We start from the raw sequence: 16,684 nt of genomic DNA on the forward strand, positions 1-16,684 counted from the left end.
GAGTTTTGGTTTATTTGCATATTAAGAAATGAAACTATGAAAAAGACTGTTACATAGTCAATGTCATTCTTCCTTTTCTACTCACTGTACTACTCCATTTGGATGCTTACTCATAAAAAGATTATCTACTGATAACTCCTTAACTATCAGTACTTCCAATATAATATTTACCGCAGTTTGTTTTTGTATAATGTTGACATTTTCTACCTTGCTATATTTAATGGAAACTTTAATCATTTGTATAAAGCTCCATAGGGTGATATTTTAGGAGCTGAAAAGTTAGTGTAGTGTTTTATGGAACAAAGACTATTAAGACTCATTTATCAACGTATTTGTAGATAGAAATCATGGTTTGGTCAGATATACTGCGAATGAGCATTAAGTATACTGAACTTATAAAATTAACATTCTTTAAATAATCAGAAATATTAATTCCCTATTGTTCATGACCTTTGGTTTGCCATGATGAAAATACTTTGCAAAGATGACTTAAGCAGCAAAGATTTAATCTGAAAAATCTTTTCAGTTTTGGGGCCATATTCAGAGGGAAGGCACTTTGAGTAGCAACCATTTAAATCATGTGGATCTGAAAGAAATAGGTTTGAAATAGCCAAAAATAACATATACCCAAGTTCTGTGCCCATGAACTACCTCTTCTCTCTTTGACAAATACACAACTGAGATTTCTCAAACCTACCATAATAATATCCCAAGCTAATGCCAGTTATGTAAAAGGCAAGTTTCAAGATGTATCACAGAGTACAATAGGAATCCACAAATTATGAAGGTGCTATTATACAGACATGAGTTCCCTGAATTAAAAATAGTCTATCTTGGGTACACTTAGAAGTTTTTTTTTTTCTGTATGAATTGCAAAACCCAGCACAGATAGGAATAACCAACCAGAAAATAAAGTCCTCTTATGTAAATTCTGAGACATTTTTTCACCCCTGTGATCTTGGTCTTGAAAGGAGGCAGACCACACTGAAAGTTTCCCATAACCATCACAATGGTTTTTAAACCCAGGAGGGTATTATAAATATTAATAGGTGCAGAAACTTCATGGAACAGCTGAGGCAGCACAGACTTACACTGCTGACCCAGTAGGAGGTTTGTGTTATGACTTGTATCATTGTGGGAGGAAGACTCTTAGCCTGTACACAGTAGTAAATAGCAATGTCTTCAGGCTCAAGGCTGCTGATGAAGAGAGTAATCTGTTCCAGATCCACTGCCACTGAACCTTGATGGAACCCCAGTATGCAAATTGGATGCCTTAGAGATGAGTAGTTGTGGAGCACTCCCTGGTTTCTACTGGTGCCAGGATAACCAAGTATTAATGTTCTCACTGGCATGGCAATTGATAATGACTCATTCTCTAATAGATACAGATAGAGTGGATGGAGTCTGGTCCATCTGGATATCACAACTCATACCTGAGGTTGAATAGGTACAACGGACAGATAATGTTAAACATATAGTATGATATTTTCCATAAAAATCGAAGCAGCATTCACCACAATGTGCTCCACTTCTGTCTGACTTACCTGAAAACCAGAGCAGCAGCAGCACTAGGAGTTCAGGAAGGACACTCATTTCGATGTTGTATCCTCCCTGAGAATGACTTCTGCACATAGTGTAAACATCCTCTCATGAAATCTTCACAAAGTTGGGCTGTGCTTTGCCTACATGCAAATCAGTAGAGGTAAGCAAGGCTGGAGCCAACTACAGTATTATTTTGGCTCATGAAATGGACTCAGCATAAGCTATAGAGTGCTCAGGTAACCAAGAGAGAGAAGAGTATAACATATCTGCCTTCAAACAACATGATATTTTTTATCAGTCAAAGAATTAATTCAGTGGAATTATAAAAATGCTATGTTGTTTTCTATCACTCACTATTTTCTTTATATCTCTTTTCAGAATACATTCCTATTAAGAATAGTGACTGGCCTCCTTAAAGAATCTCAGAAATTTAAAGATGTATTATTCATTCATATACACTTAAAAATAAAATTCTAAACTGTATCATAAAAATTTGCAAATAAATTACATTACACACCAAAATTCTCCAGAATCAGACTCTATAGAAAACTCTATAGAACTCAATGAACCTCTACACAGATAGAATGAAAGTAAGCAGATCTTTGTATTAGACTTTATACTTAGATGGATTTTGTGTACATATCCTTTTCCAAATCCAAAAAGTCCATCAGAGTATTAACAAAAATATAGCTTTATATCCCTTTTATGTGTTGTCTCTATTATACTCATTTAACTTTTGGCTTTTGATATTATTTATGACAAAAATACTTACTCTTAGTCAGATCCTGGAATGCTCTTGAAGTGAACATGGAGAACACTTAAAATCATTGTGGTGTCAGGAGTCTCTGAAAGGATGAGTTTCTTATCTTCACCTCTGTGATCTGTGCTCTACCAAGGTACACTAATCAAAGTCTTACAGTATCAGGAATCATCTGAGTTCCCTGAGTTCCTTTCATTGTTTATTGTGTATTGTATCTGTTTCATAATATTCCTTGGTTGCTTCAAGATACTATTGATATCTTTGTGTTCTTTCATCACATAATATATAATTTTCAAAACTGGAGATTTACTCCCTAAGAAATACTTAATTGACCTTCAACTTCTCTGCTCTATACCATATTCTACCACCACCAGGTTTGCTTCAGCTCCAAGAAGAATATAGTTTTCAAAGGTTGTATTTATGTTAGTAGAGATCAAGGATGTAGAAGGGACAAGTAAAAAGGAATGAGCACAAAAGATGCACATATGGGTGCTGAAGGCAGAATAGAATCACTAAGATCATATGTGAGCTGAGGCCAGAGGAGAATCATTAAGATCAATTGGGAGCTGAAGCCAGAGGGAAATCACCGAGATCATATGGGAGTTGAAGCCAGAATAGAATCACTAAGATATGCCCATATAAATATCATGATATTGAGTTCTTAAGTGTCGCGCCCACCTCGGCTGGCAAGGAAGACGCAGCACTGTCAGATTCTTCTCAACAGCCTTTATTGCAGGACCACCTCATTGCTGATACGGGGACCTTGAGCAGCAAAGGTGCTCGCCTTATATACACAACAGGCTGTGGCTATGCTAATTGTCCTTCAGGGACTGGCGCAGCACGAATCACCCCACTATCACCCCTGCTACTTGTCCTCCAGGGATTGGCGGAGCATGAATGGCCCCTTTAGCATGGTACCGCCCCAGCCAGATTGACACCAGGTGCAACCCCGCGCATGTGCAGTACTGTTGTTCACCACAGGAGGGTGCCGGATGTGCGATAAATTGTTTACATCCAGATGGGACTGGATGTTGGTGCCATCTTTGTTTTACCGTGCAGCTCCCTACACTTAAGATTGGTGATCTTTATAAGAAATTTAACATGGGGATATGATTCTCCTCCACAGAGGTCCAAAGAAAGGTGCATCTTCAACTGAAAAAGCAGCAAAAGACACTCTTTCTAGTTATTTACATTACTGCATCATTATTTTTCCTGTTTCTCTGATAAAATACCCTCATCAAAGCAGCATAAACGTTTATTCTGGCTCAGAGTCCAAATATCCAGTTTTAAGGCTGAATAAATAGCTCATAAAGTAAAAGCCCTGGCTTTTTTTGTTGAGGACATAAATTCAGTTATCATCATGTGTGGGGAGGCAGGCAAAGTTTATAGAGCTGCACTAATGCTTCTGATGCCATTTTCTCAACTTTGAATGAATCAGCCACACATGCGTGCACGGACACACACACACACACACACACACACACACACACACACACACACACACACATGTGTATGTGTATACATCTGTATACAAAAATAAATGATTTTTAACAAACAAATTTTGTCCTGTCTAGGAAGCAACATCTGCATAGTCTTGTACTAACTTGTCACAATAAAACCTAACTTACAACTGCCATTCTATATTGTATACTCTACAAAATCCTCTGCCAAATAATTATTCACTCACATTATTACATCACAACAGAGAAGAGAATCATAATGCTCTACCTGTTTCTGAGATTCTAGAGGCATTTAATGATTGGTATAGGTAATGGAGGTCATATTCCGCTGTGATGATGAAAAGGCAAAGTACTTTTTAAGTAAATATGACACTGACATGTTCTTATAGGCAATCAAAATTAAAGATACTTGACTCTGAATAAAGAAATGAAAATAGGAAGATGTGTCTGAAAAAAGTGAATTCCACTGAGAGGAGAGAGAATAGAAAGAGAATGTTGGAAAAGAATGAAAGTATGATTAAAAAGTGTGATGTGGTGTGTGTATGTGTGTGTGTGTGTGTGTGTGTGTGTGTGTGTGTGTGTAAAAGACAGAGAGAGAGAGAGAGAGAAAGAGAGAGAGAGAGAGAGAGAGAGAGAGAGAGAGAGAGAGAGAGATCTATACAACGATGGGCATGTGCATATATGAAGGTCCAAGGTTCTCTTTCCATATGGCATTATGGCAGGGACCTAATTCCTCCTACTGATGTGCAGGGTCTTCTTACTCTAAGTTAGTTGTCTTGAAAAGTTTGAAGTGATTCTCCCCTTTCTGCTTCCTATTTCACCTTAGAGATACCCAGTTGAGCACTCCTGTATTCAGCTTATCAAATGTGTTCCATGGATCAAAAGAATAAATCTCAGGTCACTTGATATGTTTGGCTGTCAAGTGCTTTAACCCATTGAGGCATCTTTCAGGCTTGATGGGCATGTATTTTAACTCAGCCATATCAAACCTAGATATGTTGTACTAAACTATCTTTGAGAGGCTTGCATGCATAATAAACATGATTCTGAAAGACTTTTATAAAATCAAAACTTAATGTTTCCTAGTTGTAATTAGCCAGTCATTTTCATCTAAAACTTTGATATTTTAACTCCTTGAAAGCATAAAAAGATTCTAAGAATATACTTGCCCACTACAAGAAAAACGCATCAGGATTTCCTAAGCATATCATACAATTAGATCTAACATAAGGACCTTATTTTTGGAAGTTGATGTATAGAGCTGTATTTGCCATCCGATATAACTTTGGTTTTTCTTATCTCATCAAATCCTTCCTTTAATGGGGAGCATTGTGCTTGTATTGCACATAAAATTGAAGGCCCCTATCCACCTAGCACTAGTAAAACTCTTTTTTCTTCTGATTAATGCATACAACACTATGGGTGCTTTTAGAATACTATTATTTACCCAACTGGGACAAACAATTTAAGCAGTGAGTGCTTAACTGAGACATTAAACACACACACAAAATGAGCTAATGGTGAATGATATGGACCCCCTTGGTTCAAAAACTAATTCACTAATGCTATCTAGCAAATTCATTCCAATAACTTGCTTATCACAGCAATCTTCTCAAAGTGAAGTATGATCATTTAATACGAGTGCTGCCTATAAGCTAATATTTATAGTGATGGTAATGGAGTAGCAAAAAAAATTAATTTTATGGCTGGTGGACACCACTACATGAGGCATTGTATTAAAGAGTCACAGCATTAGCAGTTTGAGAATCACTGCACTAAGTAGTCAGTTTTAATCCCAATCAGAGATATCATAAGATTGAGCATAATAATGCAGAAGGATCAAGGAACACATCATTATCATTACCTTCATAATGTGCTATACTTTTTGGCTTTGTGAATAAAATGAGGTTGCCCAGGTAGTGCTGATTTTGAAGCCATGATGGGGCCATGAAAAGGAACCAAGCATTGGCACTTTGAGAGGCTATGGAAGGCCATTAGTGAAAGTGCAGCCTCAGCTACAGTTGATGTCCAACACTGAAGGGGTCATGCAAAGGATTTGAGCCTTGGCTTCATAAAGAGAGTCTATGAGAAGCTATCGGTGAAGCTTAGTTGTAGAGGAAGATTCCAGTATCTTGATACCAGTATTGTTGGATGATCAGCAGAAGCAGGAGTGGAGTGGATGAACCTGGGCTTGGAGTGCTAGAGACGGCATTGGAGAAGTGATGTTAGTCCTTTGGGGAAATCCAGAAGATCATCTAAGGATCCCAGTCATTGAAAAAAGAAGCTGCAAATTTGAAGTTACCTTGGAGACCCCAAGATTTTTGAGATGACAGTGAAAGGGGCTAAGAGGAAAACTCATAGCTCTGAGTGCCTCCAAAAAGAATCTGGAGAGAACATACATAAGCAGGTTGATACCAGGTACCAAAGTTAAATCAAGATCACATACACAATTTAAAAAGTCCAATAACTCCTAAAGAAATAGAAGCAGATATTAAAAGTCTCCCAAACAAAAAATGCTCAGGACCAGATGGGTTTGGTGCAGAATTCTATAAGCCCTTTATAGAAGACCTCATACCAATACTGTCCAAACAATTCCACAAAATAAAAAGAGAAGAAGCACAAACCAATTCCTTCTAGGAAGCCAGAATTATGCTTACACCTAAACCACTCAAAAACCAACAAAGAGAGAAATTCAGGCCCATTTCCCTATGAAAATGAACAAAACAAGCTCAATAAAATTCTCTCAAACAAAATCCAAGAACATATCAAAATGATCATCCATCATGATCCAAGTAGGCTTCATCCCTGGGATTCAGGGATGGTTCACTATACTGAAATCCATCAACCTAATCCATTGTGTAAAAAAACTCATAGAAAAAAATCTACATGATCTTTTCATTAGAAGCTGAGTCAACACACCTTCATGATAAAATTCATAGAAAGATCAGGAATTCAAGGCCAAAATTTAAACACAGTAAAAGCAATATATGGCAAACCAGTAGCCAACATTAAGTTAAATGGAGAGAAGCTTAAAGCAATTCCACTAAAATCAGGGACTAGATAAGACTGCCCACTCTCTCCATATTTATTCAATATAGTACTCAAAATTCTAGCCAGGGCAATCAAACAACAGAAGGAGACCTAAGGGATACAAATTGGAAAGGAAGAAATCAAAATATCACTATTTGCATGATATGATAGTATATTTAAATGATCCCAAAAGTTCCACAAGAGAACTACTAAGCCTTATAAACAACTTCTACAAAGTGGCTGGGTATATAATTTACTCTTAGAAATAAGTAGCTGAGAAAGAAATTAGGGAATCGACACCCTTTATAAAAGTCCCAAATAATATAAAGTACCTTGATATGATTTATCCAAACAAGTGAAATAACTGTACGACAAGAACTTCAAGTCTCCAAAGAAAGAAATTTAAGAAGATCTCAGAAGATGGAAAAATCTCCCATGCTCATGAATTGACAGGATTAATATAGTAAAAATGGCCATTTTACCAAAACAATCTACATATTAAATGCAATCCCCATCAAAATCCCATCTCAATTCTTCTTAGAGTAACAAAAAAAAAAAAACAAAAAAAAACAAAAAACAAAAAAAAAAAACCAGGATAGTGAAAACCATCCTCAACAATAAACGAAGTTCTGGGGGAATCACTATCCCTGATCCTAAGCAGTATTACAGAGCAATAGTGATAAAAATTGTATGGCATTGGTACTGACACAGGCAGGTAGATCTATGGAATATAAGTGAAGAACCAGAAATGAACCCACACACCTGTCACTTGATCTTAGACAAATGAGCTAAAGCCATCCAGTGGAAAGAAGATAGCATTTTCAACAAATGGTACTGTTTCAACTGGAAGTCAGCATGTAGAAGAATGCAAATCAACTAATTCTTGCCACACTGTACAAACGTTATGCCCAAGTGGATCAAGGACCTTCACATAAAACCAGATACACTCAATCTAATAGAAGAAAAAGTGGGAAGAGCCTTGAACACCTGGGCATGGGGAAAATTTTCCTGAACAAAACAATAGCTTATGCTCTAAGATCAAGAATCAACAAATGGGATCTCATAAAACTGAAAAGCTTCTGTAAGGCAAAGGATACTGTCCTCAAGACAAAATAGCAGTCAATAGATTCAGAAAAGATCTTTACCAATCCTACATCTGATAGACTAATATCCAATATATATAAATAACTCAAGAAGTTAGAATCCAGAGAAACAAATAACCCTATTAAAAATGGGGTACAGAGCTAAACACAGTATTCTCTGCTAAAGATTATCAAAGGGCTGAGAAGTACCTAAAGAAATGTTCAACATTCTTATTTATTAGGGAAATGCAAATCAAAACAGCCCTGAGATTCCACCTCACACCAGACACAATGGCTAAGATCAAAACTCAGGTGACAGTAGATGCTGGAAAGGATGTGGAGAAAGAGGAAAATTCCTGTATTGTTATGGGATGCAAGCTGGTAAAACCACTCTGTAAATCATTTTGATGGTTCCTCAGAAAACTGGACATTGCACTATCTGAAGACACAGCTATTCCTTTTCTGGACATATACTCAAATGATGCTCCAACATCCAACAAAGACACATGCTCCACTATGTTAATATTATAATATTCTTTATAATAGCCAGAGGCAGGAAAGAACCCAGATGTCCTTCCACAGAGGAGTGGATACAGAAAATGTGGTACATTTACATAGTAGATTATCACTTAGCTATCAAAAACAATGACTTCATGAAATTCATAGGCAAATGGATGGAACTAATAAATATCCTCCTGAAAGAGCTAATCCAATTACGAAAAAACCAAAAACTAAAAAACAAACAAACAAAACATCACAGTATGCACTCACTGATAAGTGAATATTAGCCCAAATGCTCAAATTACACAAGACACAATTCACAGACTATATGAAGCTCAAGAAGAAGGAAAGCCAAATGCAAATATTTGAGTCCTTCTTTAAAGGGGGACAAAAATATTCATAGGCGTGGATTTGCAGACAAATTGTGGAACAGAAACTGACAGAATGGCCATTCACCTCGGGACATGGCACACACACACACACACACACACACACACACACACACACATATATATCCACTAAAGCTAGGTACATAATATCTATTAAGCCAATTAGTACATGATGACAGGAGCCAGATATAGCTGTCATCTGAGAGGCTCAGTCAGAACATGACAAATACAGAGAGGAATGCTAGCAGTAAGCCACTGAACTGAGAATGGGATCCCATTTGGAGGAAATAGAGAAAGGCCTGAAGGAGCTTAAGGGTCTTACATCCTCATAAGAATGAGAATACCAATCAATCAGAGCTCCCAGGGACTAAACCAGGAAGGGGAATAACATTTGAAACGTAAGTAGAGAAATATATCTAATAAAAATTAAAAAAATAGAGATCCATAATAATTGAAATGTTTTGTGGAGTGACTTTACAAAATAAAAGTGGTTTTTGACCAAAAAAAAAAAAAGATTTGCTATTCCACAAATTTATTTAGTTTATTCTTCAAATTCCATAAAGATATACTTAATTTGACATATGTAAATCAAAAAGAATTTGTATTTACCACATATCTGATAATAAAAATATATCTAGTGCTACAGATTCTTCCTATCCAGTCTTTAAACCTGTAATAGAGGCCCAGTTACTTAGAGCAGCAGGAGAAAAAAGATCAAGGTTCTTCACCTTCATATCAGAGAAAGAACAAATTCTACAATTCCTATTGAGGACTCCAAGCAGAGGCTTCCCATTGTGCACATTAGTGTTCTGTTTGTCTGTAGCCACATGCGCTACCTGGCTTCACTGAAGGTACTTGTGTGGCCCACTTTCCCTGCTTATGTAGAATAAGGATTGGCTTATAGTGAAGAAAGCATACTCTGGGGATTAGTCTAGCCTCTCTGTGAACATAGATCACTCACTGATCTCTTTTTATATTTTCAGAGAGCTGTTTCCCCTCTTCTGTGTATGGACAGATGATATGAGGCTTTCATCAACTCTTTGATCTTCAAACCAATAAGTCTTCCCACTATCATTTGCTCTGTGGTCATGAAGCAAAATGAAGTCTATAGAAACACAAAGGACAATATGGATTTGTATGAGGAGAGCTGGTACATTTTGTCTTTTCACATTGGAAAGATTCACAAATAAATATATACTATGCTTAGGACTGGAATACAATATTTTGGTATATGAATTGAAATGTATGGGTATTGATAAAATAACTAGTATACATCCTTTTCATAGGCATTTCATATCCATTACTCCTTTGTAGCATTAGACATCATCAGTCACAAAAACAAACAAAAACAAAATCAAAAATAAAAACAAAAAACAAAAAAAATAGTGTTTGTTGCACTGACGCACTTAGAAAAAATGAAGGGGGTATTAGTGTAGATAATATCTCTAATCAGGAATTCTACCACGGTTTTTCTTCTTTAAAAGCATCTCTAATCCCTGTAATATGTAAACAATGTTGAAATGAATAAACGAATGTTTTGTTTATTAAAGATATAAAAACGGATGGAAGTGAAAACAATGTTTAAGTTTATTAAGGATCATGAAACATTTAAGGGTCTGAATGACCACAAAGTAAAGAAAGGACCTCTGCTTGGGATAAGGCTATGGAACAAAAACCTACTAGAGGGAATAGGAGTAATGAACCGAGTGCCCACGACATCATCAGACCAAGATCAGCCACAAGAGGGGTAGCAGGAGTGTGTAACTTCAGAACAGCCATGCATGCAGTCAGTCACATCAGCTTTATAAGATAAGAATTTTGTGAATGGAGGTCCTGCTATTTAAGAGTCACATCTTTTGGGTTTGCCTTTTCATTGGGTATTGAGTTTTTGCTTTTATGTATGTCTCCTTCTTCTTATTAAGAGGATCAGGGAAGGGGAACAAAAGGGAAAACACTTTGTTTCCAATAGTGTTGCCAGGCACCTATAAAAGGGACCTATGTACAGTTTTCCGTGTCTTTTCAAGTATATGTCTGTGTCATAGTGAACAGTTACTTATGAGTTGGAGCTCTCGTGAGGAAAGCATGGCAGAAAATTATAATGACCATAATATACTCTTTATAGGAGCCTGGGCTGACACTGTTCTTCTCTTTCTCAAGAGAAATAATCACATTTCCTGTCAGAAAAATCTATGCATCCCAACTTTCTTCTGAGTATGGCAGAGACATCATGTCTTTATTAAATTACAGAGGAAGGTCAGCCATGCAGCTGTGCCAGATAGCTTGATTTGCATATCTGAGGAACACAGTCTGCTTAAGTAGGCCTTCTTATTAGACAATCTGCACGCTTTGGTCTTCAGTCCCAGACAGGACACAGGCCAGTCATGATGGCTCCAGTTCAGCTCTTAGGGCTGCTGCTGCTCTGGCTCCCAGGTAAGATGGACAATATCAAAAACACTTTCAGAAGTGTGCCCGGTACTTTGAAAAGTTATGTTTTTCATGTTATTAACAGTATGTGTTTGATGTGTATTTCCAATATCAGCCATGAGATGTGACATCCAGATGACCCAGTCTCCTTCATTCCTGTCTGCATCTGTGGGAGACAGAGTCACTCTCAGCTGCAAAGCAAGTCAGAATATTAACAAGTACTTAGCCTGGTATCAGCAAAAGCTTGGAGAAGCTCCCAAACTCCTGATTTATAATGCAAACAGTTTGCAAACGGGCATCCCATCAAGGTTCAGTGGCAGTGGATCTGGTACTGATTTCACACTCACCATCAGCAGCCTGCAGCCTGAAGATGTTGCCACATATTTCTGCTTGCAGCATAATAGTTGGCCCCACAGTGATACAAACCATAACATAAACCACCCAGAGATGCAGATGTGTGAGGTTGGGTTTTCACAGCTGTTCTTTTGGTTTCATTACTGACATAATGTCCCAGATGTAGTCAGGCTTTGAAGAGTTTGCATGGTTTGGGCATGAGAGACCCATGAGATTCCTCTGTATCCTGTATGCTTCAGCAGTACAAACATTAATTATTCTCTATAGAATTCATGAACTGTTGCAGTCAGTGTACCTGAGGAATCAAAGTGATATTCTCAGAAAAGCTATTGAATGGCTTTTGGGAGGTACAAAGTAGAGGTATGCAATGTTGAAGCTTAAGACAGACAGAACTCTGGTTTTCATTTTGAATTCGGATCTGAGTTGCATGCCAAAGATTTGAAGTGTATGTGGTCTCAAGACCTGTTTCCAAACATCAGTAGTATTTCCATAGGCATTTCGTGTTCATTACTCCTTTGTGACATTAGACATCATCAGTCACAAAAACAAACAAAAACAAAATCAAAAATAAAAACAAAAAACAAAAACAAAAAAATAGCATTTGTTGCACTGACTCACTTAGAAAACGTGGAGGGGGTGTTAGTGTAGATAATATCTCTAATCAGAAATTCTACCAAGTTTTTTTCTTTAAAAGCATCTCTAGGGGTTGGGGATTTAGCTCAGTGGTAGAGCGCTCTCCTAGCAAGTGCAAGGCCCTGGGATCGGTCCCAGCTTCAAAAAAAAAAAAAAAAAAAAAAAAAAAAAAAAAAAAAAAAAGAAGAAGAAGAAGAAGAAAGAAAAAAAAAGAATATAAAAGCATCTCTAATCCCTGTAATATATAAACAATGTTGATATGAATAAAAGAAAGTTTTGTTTGTTAAAGATATAAAAACAGATGGCAGTGAAAAAAATGTTTAAGTTTATTAAGGATCATGAAACATTTAAGGGTCTGAATGACCACAAAGTAAAGAAAGGACCTCTGCTTGGGTTAATGCTTTGGGAAAAAAACCTACTAGAGGGAATAGGAGTAATGAACCGAGTGCCCACGACATCATCAGACCAAGATCAGCCACAAGAGGGGTAGCAGGAGTGTGTAACTTCAGAACAGCCATGCATGCAGTCAGTCACATCAGCTTTATAAGATAAGAATTTTGTGAATGGAGGTCCTGCTATTTAAGAGTCACATCTTTTGGGTTTGCCTTTTCATTGGGTATTGAGTTTTTGCTTTTATGTATGTCTCCTTCTTCTTATTAAGAGGATCAGGGAAGGGGAACAAAAGGGAAAACACTTTGTTTCCAATAGTGTTGCCAGGCACCTATAAAAGGGACCTATGTACAGTTTTCCGTGTCTTTCAGGTCTATGTCTGTGTCATAGTGAACAGTTACTTATGAGTTGGAGCTCTCGTGAGGAAAGCATGGCAAAAAATTATAATGACCATAATATACTCTTTATAGGAGCCTGGGCTGACACTGTTCTTCTCTTTCTCAAGAGAAATAATCACATTTCCTGTCAGAAAAAATCTATGCATCCCAACTTTCATTCTGAGTATGGCAGAGACATCATGTCTTTATTAAATTACAGAGGAAGGTCAGCCATGCAGCTGTGCCAGATAGCTAGATATGCTTATCTGAGGATCACAGTCCACTTAAGTATGCCTTCTTATTAGACAATCTGCACGCTTTGGTCTTCAGTCCCAGACAGGACACAGGCCAGTCATGATGGCTGCACTTCAGCTCTTAGGGCTGCTGCTGCTTTGGCTCCCAGGTAAGATGGACAATGTCAAAAACACTTTCAGAAGTGTGCCTCGTACTTTGAAAAGTTATGTTTTTCATGTTATTAACAGTATGTGTTTGATGTGTATTTCCAATATCAGCCATGAGATGGGACATCCAGATGATTCAGTTTCCTTCATCCCTGTCTGCATCTGTGAGAGACAGAGTCACTCTCAGCTGCAAAGCAAGTCAGAGTATTGGAAATGTCTTATGCTGATCAGCACAAGATTGAAGAAGCTTCCGAACTCCTGATGTATAATACAAACAATTTGCAAACAGGTATCCCATCAAGGTACAGTGGCAGTGGATCTGGTACAGATTACACACATAACATCAGCATCCTGTAGGCTGAAGATTTTGCCACATATTTCTGCCAGCAGTACTCCTGCGGATCCCACAGTGATATAAATCATAACATAAAACTCTAATGATGTAGATGTGTGAGGCTGGGTTTTCATAGTTGTTCCTTTGGTTCCTCCTATATCTGACATAATGTCTCAGATATAGCCAGGCTTTTAAGAACTTTGAATGGTTTTGGCATCAGAGTCCCATTAGGCTGCTCTATACCCTGTATGCTTCAGCAGTACAAACACAACTTAATCTCTGTAGTCTTCATGAACTATTGAAGTCATTGTCCTGAGGAATCTAAGTACCATTCTCAGTTGGAATTTTTATGTAGCAAAACAAATGTCAATGTGGATGACCCAAACAATGTTTCCTGTTAAAAACACAATTGGAGTCTACAGAAAAGCTATGGAATGGCTTTTGGGAGGTAAAAAAAATAGTGGTATGCAATATTGAAACTTAAGACAAAGAGAACTCTGGTGTTCATTTTGACATCAGATCTTAGTTGCACGTCAAAGATTTGAAGTCTAAGTATGTGGTCTCAAGATCTGTTTCCAAACATTGGTATTATGATATTGATGCTCTTAGTGGCCTTTATGTATTCTTGCCTTTATGTAAACTTTACTCTTTTGAAGAAGCTGCTGGTAGGATTTAACAGTTATTTGTCTTCTACATTATAAGATTTTTTCCATATTTAAAAATTAATAATTATCCTTCTATTTGAGTTGATCCACTAGAAATATTTATGTCTTTGGTGAAATAATTTTTTACCTGTAGAATGTTTTAATTTAGCACCAATTCTTTGTTTAAAGCTTTTAATAAACACATATACTGGAGGAGTACTACTCTTTCTTCACATCCTAATGAACATGAGCTATAGCTTACGTTTTTTATCTTAGCAATTCTGGTGTGTGTAAGATGAAATATCAGGGTAACTTTCATTTGCATTTCCTGATGACTAAGGACACTGACCTTTTCTTTAAGTTCTTTTCAGCTATTCAGGGTTCCTCTGTTAAGCATTCTGTCTAGTCCTATGCCCCAGTTTTGAATTGGGTTATTTGGCTTATTAGTGTCAAACTTTTTGAGTTCTTTATATTTTTTGGATCTCAGTCCTCTGTTGGATGTCAGGTTTGTAAAGAACCTTTCCCAAACTGTAGGCTGCTCTTTTGTCCTATTGACAGTGTCCTTTGCTTAATAGAAGCTTTTCAAATGAATGAGCTTCCATTTAATGAAAACTTGTTCAACCACTCTGTTAATCAATATGGATACTTCCCATAAAATTGGGAACAGTTCTACCTGAAGATACAGCTATACCATTCCTGGGTATTTACCCAATATATGCTCCACCATACACAAGGACATGTGCTGCACTATGTTCATAGAAGCTTCATTTGTAATAGTCAGAAGCAGAAACAATCAAGATTTCCCTCAACCAAAGAATGTATACAGAAACTATGGTCCATTTATGCAGCAGAATACTAACCAACTCTTAAAAACAAGGACATTATCAATGGTGAAGGCAAATAAATGGAACTAGAAAGTACTTTTCTGATGGAGGTAAACCAGGCTCAAAGAATGTGCATAACAGGAGTCTAGGATTACTGCCCCTTGAGAAGTTCCACCCAGCATCGTTCAAAAACAGATGCAAAGTATCTCAGCCAAATATTGAACATGCACAGGAAGTATTTTGGAAGAGTTCAAGGAAGGATTGAGTGACCCGTAAAAACTCATAGGCACTCCACAGGAAGACCAACCGAGAAAAATAACCTGAGCCCTTTTGAGCTCTCAGAGACTGAACCACTAAACAAAGAGCCTGCATGGGTGGAACCTAAGGCCCCTGCTCACATGCAGCAGATGTTCAGCTTAGTCTACATGCAGTTTCACAACAACTGGATTGGGAGCATTCCCAAAACTATTGCCAACTTGTGGATTCTATTTCCATAACTGTGCTACCTTGTCTGGTTCCAATGGGAGAGGATAGGTCTACTGGTACAGAGACTTAATATATGAGAATAGGGTGACAAGTGAGAGGAGTAGAATTTGCCCTCTCAGAAGAGAATGATAGGGGGACTGTGTGTCTGAATTACCAGAACAGGGAACAGTGATCTAGATGTAAAGTGAATAAATAAATAAACAAAAAAACATAAAATGGAACAAATTTATTTACAGGTTTTTCAACAAACAGGTAATTGTACATAATTTTGCCTTTAAATGCATTTAAATGCAAATCAAAACAACCCTGAGATTTCACCTGACACCAGTGAGAATGGCTAAGATCAAAGACTCAGGTGACAGCAAACGCTGACAAGGATGTGGAGAAAGAGGAACACTCCTCCATTGTTGGTGGGATTGCAGACTGGTACAACCATTCTGGAAATCAGTCTGGAGGTTCCTCAGAAAATTGGACATTAAACTACCAGAGGACCCAGGTATACCTCTCTTGGGCATATACCCAAAAATGCTCTCAATGATAAGTGGTTCAGAGTGATTAATCTATAAAAGAAATTAAAATGTATTAAATTATCTATATATATATATTTATACCCTCACCATATATCATAAACAAAATATTTGCTGTAAACAAAGAAGAAATTATAAAGCATTGTGGGATTATTGTGCCATCTGCATTACTTTCTGTAATGCTACATCTTACATAAATGATCCTGAGCTCTTTTGTTTTAAATACAGTTTCAGGAGAAGAGATCACATTCATAGTCCCTTCACTGAGTTTATTTTGTTTCCCTTTGTTAGTCACATGATGTACTGCTGAAGGTGATAGTCATCTGGGCTACTTCTGTGGATTCAGATTTGACTGGTATGAGCAACCTAATGCAGTTCTTTGATAATGTTGCCACTCTCTGAAAGAACAGCACCTGACAGTCTTTGTTATATAGAGACATAACGTGTGAAAACAAGGTTATGTGGAATGACTTGATTTTTATCACAGTATGTTTGATACTTCTTTGGTTAACTGAAAAGTCTATAA

At 37.2% G+C, this 16,684-nt stretch overlaps 1 gene segment (V, D, J or C); it reads left to right on the top strand.

The window, feature by feature from the left end:
• Positions 1-11,073: 11,073 nt before the first annotated feature.
• Positions 11,074-13,605, top strand: LOC690215 (immunoglobulin kappa variable 1-9-like). The segment is given in 4 exon segments: positions 11,074-11,194; positions 11,304-11,645; positions 13,273-13,345; positions 13,425-13,605. Coding segments are annotated over 4 exon segments (645 nt in total).
• Positions 13,606-16,684: the final 3,079 nt, after the last annotated feature.

Source organism: Rattus norvegicus, chromosome 4, assembly GCF_036323735.1.
Source record: "Rattus norvegicus strain BN/NHsdMcwi chromosome 4, GRCr8, whole genome shotgun sequence".
Lineage (NCBI taxonomy): Eukaryota > Metazoa > Chordata > Mammalia > Rodentia > Muridae > Rattus > Rattus norvegicus.